Source organism: Rana temporaria, chromosome 11 (assembly GCF_905171775.1).
Source record: "Rana temporaria chromosome 11, aRanTem1.1, whole genome shotgun sequence".
In the NCBI taxonomy this organism is placed as follows: Eukaryota; Metazoa; Chordata; class Amphibia; order Anura; family Ranidae; genus Rana; species Rana temporaria.
In genome coordinates, this window is record NC_053499.1 from 149,194,485 (window position 1) to 149,200,719 (window position 6,235).

General features: G+C 42.0%; 1 protein-coding gene across 1 annotated transcript in view; it reads right to left on the reverse strand.

Annotated features, from left to right (window-relative positions):
• GPI (glucose-6-phosphate isomerase) overlaps nt 1-4,878 on the reverse strand; it is a 30,719-nt gene extending 25,841 nt beyond the window's left edge. Inside the window, exon 1 of the mRNA XM_040329430.1 lies at nt 4,686-4,878. Coding sequence (XP_040185364.1) covers nt 4,686-4,804 — 119 coding nt within the window. The 5' untranslated portion in view covers nt 4,805-4,878. The remainder of the gene's footprint in view (nt 1-4,685) is intronic.
• Between the last annotated feature and the right edge of the window lie 1,357 nt (nt 4,879-6,235).

The window sequence follows — 6,235 nt, forward strand, 5'->3', positions numbered from 1 at the left end:
TATCCTCACAGCTGCCCGATGCCTTGTAGCTCTACATTGGAAAAAACGCTCTCCCCCTGACCCGGGGACCCTATACACTAGAATCAAAGATGTGGAGCTGATGGAGAGAATGACTGCCAGGATACAGGACAGATTGGAAGCCCACGACGTGGTCTGGGCGCCTTGGCGTCTTCGGGAGGACCCACCGTGATCAGGTAACTGAGCTAACTCGATGATCTTTCCCCCTTCTTACCCCTCTACCCCCCTCCTATTTCTTTTCTCTCCTTTCTTTTCTTCTTCCTCTCTTCTGGGGTACCCCTGAGGCCCCCTCCGTGTTCGACATTTCGCAATACACGTATGCATATTGATGCGCTATAGTATTTTCATCTTCAGGTTCTGTGTTAACTATTGCCAAGACACATGTAAAAGGCCTGTGTTACTCATTACTTAAATACATGTCACACAGGCAGACGCATGCCTTATTATCCTGCCTACCCTTATGCTGTGTCATATGTTCTTGTATACTGTATGCAACCTAATTTTTTTCTATTCAATAATAAAAAGTTATTTGAGAAAAAAAATCAACCCCAGAACCATCATAAGGAATGAGCGCCGACAACAGTAGAAGTATAGTACCAGCCTGACGTCATCAGGGAGAGGGGTGTGCGAGTGGATGATCTGAAGTAAACAGTGAGTGGAGGGGGATCTACAACACCAATACTGACCACCAGCGTGCGGTGGTCATTAGAGGCCCTCGGCGCCAATCGTCTGCTACCCCTCCTCTGGCTTCTGTTCACCCAACGAAGCAAGTTCAAAATACTAAGCAACTTACAAAGGAAGCTGCAACTAGGAGCCCAGCTACATCTCTAACCTAGTCTAATACCAACCTAATCGGCCTTTGATCCTACCAAGGCCTCCTGCCCTCTTATCACCTCATCCCATGCTTGCCTCCAGGACTTCTCTCTGCGTCCTCTCCCATCCTCTGGAACTCCCTACCTCAATCTATCACCTACTCTGTCCACTTTCAGACAATGCCTGAAAACTTCCCCTTCAAGGAGGCCTATCCTGCCCCCCACCTAAGATGTGTACAATTATTTTCTGCATCAGCCCACCCCCCCCCCCTACAGCCATTACCTTTTGACCCCCCCACCTAATCAAATTTATTTTAATAAAATGGACACACAGTTTTTCTATTCAAGGTAGACTAATCGTTTAATTTATTCAGCATGAAATGGAGAGTAGTTATGTAGCACAAGGCTGTATATTTTCCAATATTTACATTTTTGGTAAACTGTCAATGAATCCAAGCGCTGCAAGCCGAGATAAAATTTTGCGCATATTTATTATTCATTTTAGCGCATATTTATCAGCGTTTTTGGTTTACCCTTGTTATATGCAGCAATTTAGTGATTTTTGTGGTGTCCTATATGTAATATTTAGTAGTGCTTTAGTATTTTTTCTATAAGCTGAGAGAACATGCACTGCATTGATGCAATTACACAGTAACCATGAGATTTAAAAAAAAAAAAAAAAAAAAAAAAAAAAAAGAGTTCAGGAGTATTTCTTTAACCCAGTGTCTTGCAAATCTATGTACACTGCAAACTGTATGACTGAATCAATTCTGACATTGCTGTTTTACTAGCCTGACTTATTTTTAATAGGAAACCTTCATTTTGTGTGCAACAATTAAAGATTCTAACTACCAGCAAGAAAAAGTCCTTACATTTAAAGAGCGCCTGTCATTTCAGACCCATCATGGCAGCACCCGCTGCCACCACGTCCCTCACCTTGTTGTGTCACCAGCCGTCCCATTAAAGTGAATGGGACTGTCAGTGAGTCTGCAGGACAGACAGCTGCCCTTTAATAATGTATGACTTAAAGCGAGTCGATTTCAATCGAATCCACCCCGAGTGTTGCATAAATGCTCAATGTTAAATAAATCCTGCATAGTAATAAGGGTATTACTGCGGCAAACACCAAGGCTGAGGGCCATTACTGCGGCCGCCGACACCAATCCAGTGGCGACTACTGCAGCCACCAGCAGGCTGGGGAGGGGGGGGGGGGTATTGCAGTCATTGACACCAAATGCCTGGGGTTATTATTGCAATCAGTGACACCAAAACGCTTGAGTCTCAGCTCCGTCCTCCCAGCGAATATCAAATATCAGAAGAACCCATGAAGACGCAGCTAGGCCACTATTAAAAAGAAGTGGATGACGCTTGCTGCATGATGGATCGAAGCCTCTTACACATCACGACGTTCGCCCAAGGACGCAGGATGCTGCCTAGGAGACGACGCACAGCCCCCACACACTACTATGATGACTGTACAGGAAAGCCGAGTGCGATTACAGAGCTGGAGAGACGTGTGCCCCACGGCACGTACCAAACCACAAGGATGAATGAAGGACACAGCACCGGGGGGGGGGGGGGGTCAAAGAAAATTCACGGCCTGACTTCTTCCGACACTGGAGGGGGGGGGGGGGGGGGGTCTCCCACTCCGCTAACTAAACCGACACTCCACAGCTGACAGAAGTCATTCAGAAAAGCCATGAGTATTAACCCTTCCTGCACAGGATCCCATACAGACTGCAGCTCATCTACCTACAGCTACTCAATGGCATGCAGGGCTGGACTGGGACAAAAATTTGGCCCTGGACTTCATCCAGACTGGCCCACTTTGACAGGTCTCTCTAATGGCGGCCAGACAACTCCTGCACCCCCCCCCCGCTTCACTACCCATTCTACTTTATTAGAGTAGAACGGCTGGTACTCTTATAGGCAGTACCAGTGGGGAAGCTAGACATTATTTCACCCGGGGCAAAGAATCAGTTTGGTGCCCCCCCCTTATGGGACAAGATTAGTCAGAAGTGAGAAACTCCCAGGCCATAGCTGTCGAGTCATCTGTCAGTCCCCTCCCCCCATGCTCCTCTGTCATCCCCCCTGCTTCTCTGTTCCCCCCAGGTAAGCGCTGCGGGAAGGGAGGCGGTCCGCTGTCACTGAAGCCGGCCCACTGGGAAACTCCCTGTAGTCCCAATGGCCAGTCCATCCCTGATGGCATGAAAGAAGAAGATGTGGCGCAGAGGAAGACCTACCAGGGGTACAGAGTGCAGCTGCACAGGGGGTCTTAAGGGCCATTTACAGGTGTTGGTGTGTGGGCTGTATTTGGTGAAGAGGCCCAAAAATGGTGGTCACCCAGTGGCCCATGATAAACATGAGGGAGAAAGAAAGAAAGAAAGAAAGAAAGAAAGAAAGAAAGAAAGAAAGAAAGAAAGAAAGAAAGAAAGAAAGAAAGAAAGAAAGAAAGAAAGAAAGAAAGAAAGAAAGAAAGAAAGAAAGAAAGAAAGAAAGAAAGAAAGAAAGAAAGAAAGAAAGAAAGAAAGAAAGAAAGAAAGAAAGAAAGAAAGAAAGAAAGAAAGAAAGAAAGAAAGAAAGAAAGAAAGAAAGAAAGAAAGAAAGAAAGAAAGAAAGAAAGAAAGAAAGAAAGAAAGATTTTGGCAGTTTACAGCATGACTTGCATTGACATGTGTGCATGAAGTCGCACAGATATTTGCCAAGTGGCACCTGAAGTGACACCGACATGCAGCTTTGAAATTGTGCGACTTCACTTGAAATCCCACAATGTTAGATTCAGCGTGAACAGGGGGGGCTACTGGAACAGGGGGGGCTACTGGTCCAACCAGGCGAGTCCCTGGAGACCACCACCAAGTGAAATTGTGATTTGGGACTTTACTCTGTATTTATTGATCAGTTTCAGATGTCTTATTAGATTAATGAAGGCCATAAACACAATGATTGTATTATCCAATTCAGGGGTAGGCAACCTGGGGCCCTCCAGCTATTGTGGAACTACATGTCCCATTGCAACACTGGCAGTTACAATGACTCCCAGAGGCATGATGGGACTTGTAGTTGTGCAACAGCCGGAGGGCGCCAGGATGTCTACCCCATGATCTAATTGCAGTGCTATTCAATCAAAGTGATCAAATCAGCAATCATAACTTCCGTTTCTGATCAAGTTGAATCAAACTGAGCTGATCGATCAGGGCAGAAAATATCAAATCGCAGTCAGTTTGCAGCACAGAGATGCTTTGCTCATTAAATTTGAATTATGAGATGGCATGGCAACGGCAGAGACAATTGTAGGTTATCAATTATATCTTCCGGAAAATATCGATCACAATAAAAAAAAAAAAAAAAAAAAAAAAAACGACCCCACACCGTATTTTGTTACGATTATTCCCTACCCCTCTTAAATTAGGCATTAGGTTTGGGCCACCCCAAAGCCCTTGCAGCACTGGGGTTCAATTTCCAGTAGGAATTACCTCTGCATGCAAATTGCAATGACTCCATTTTTATTCTCATGATACAATTTTTAAACATAGGTGGGCATCCACCACCCCTCCCCTACCCAGGTGCATCTTAAAAAAAGGCCTCTTCATGGTCCAGCTTACAATTTTAGAGTCTTTTTATCAGCCAATGCAGCCCTTCCACCCTGGCACACAGGAGGTTAACCCAGAGCAGTGCTGCCCTCTGCAGGAGACCCCTCATCCCTGACAGGGGACTCATCCAATGGCAGCAAGCTGGCAGGTAAGGTGGGGGGGGGGGGGTCTGATGACGTCACTGGATTAAAGGGCACTGCAGTTGGCACCTTGACCATTGCCCCCCCTTCCACTACCCAGGGCGCCCCCTGCAGGGAGGTCTCACCTGAATTTGCAGAATCTGTCCTTTTCAGCATCAAACAGTTTCCTGAGGTTGAGGGTGTCTTTGTTGGCCTCGTAGAACTTGTTGAGTTTCTGGTAGACGGGGTCACTGGTGAGGGACATGGCTGCGCTTACACTGGAGGAATATGATGAACGCTGGAGGAGACAGGAGGAGCGGAGCAGGTTCGGCCTCTTATAAGGGGACACGGTTGACACTTCGGGAGGAGACTGACACGCCCACCTGGTGCTCCGTGCTCGGCCAATAAGGAACGCCCAAGGGCCAAGCCCACTCGCTGATCGGGTTGCTGTGTGATGACAGGCCCGCCCCCTACGCGCAGGAAAAGTGTCCGCAGAATAGGAGGGCCTGGCGGCCATGTTGGCGGAGCCCAACTGTACCGAAGAAGGTAGGATAGTGTCCATATTTGTTTGGCTGGTAGTGGAGACAAGGTGGTAGAGGGACTGGGGAGGAGGAGGAGAGGAGAAGCCATCTTATGGACTGTGCTCTCAGGGATCAAATGTCATGTGTGCTGCGGAGAAGACGTGATACATGGATCTCTGTGTGATAATTATGTATTGAGATATATTGAAACATCTTGTATATATAGAAAAAATTATATATATAATGTATAAATGTGCAAACGTGTATGTTTAATAATAAATATTGATAATTTTTTACATAAATATTTAATATGTATAATTATCCTATTATTATTATTATTATTATTATTACAAATTTTATATATATATATATATATATATATATATATATATATATATATATATATATATATATATATATATATATATATATATGTGTGTGTGTGTGTGTGTGTGTGTGTGTGTGTGTGTGTGTTTTTTTAAATTGTATAAAATATAATTTGGGCCATATATGAAATAAATTATATATATATATATATATATATATATATATATATATATATATATATATATATATATATATATATATGTATATATATATATAAAATTTGTAATAATAATAATAGGATAATTATACAATATATATATGTATTTTTTTTAATTGTATAAAATATAATTTGGGGCATATATGAAATAAATTATATATATATATATATATATATATATATATATATATATATATATATATATATATATATATATAAAATTTGTAATAATAATAATAGGATAATTATACAATATATATATGTATTTTTTTTAATTGTATAAAATATAATTTGGGGCATATATGAAATAAATTATATATATATATATATATATATATATATATATATATATATATATATATATATATATATATATATATATATATATATATATATATATATACAGTAAGGGGAAAAAGTATTTGATCCCCTGCTGATTTTATACATTTGCCCACTGACAAATAAATGATCAGTCTATAATTTTAATGGTCAGTTTATTTTAACAATGAGAGACAGAATAACAACAAAAATATCCAGAAAAACGCATTTAAAAAAAAGTTATAAATTGATTTGCAATTTTAATAAGTGAAATAAGTATTTGACCCCTTGCTGACAATCACAGAGGTCAGAC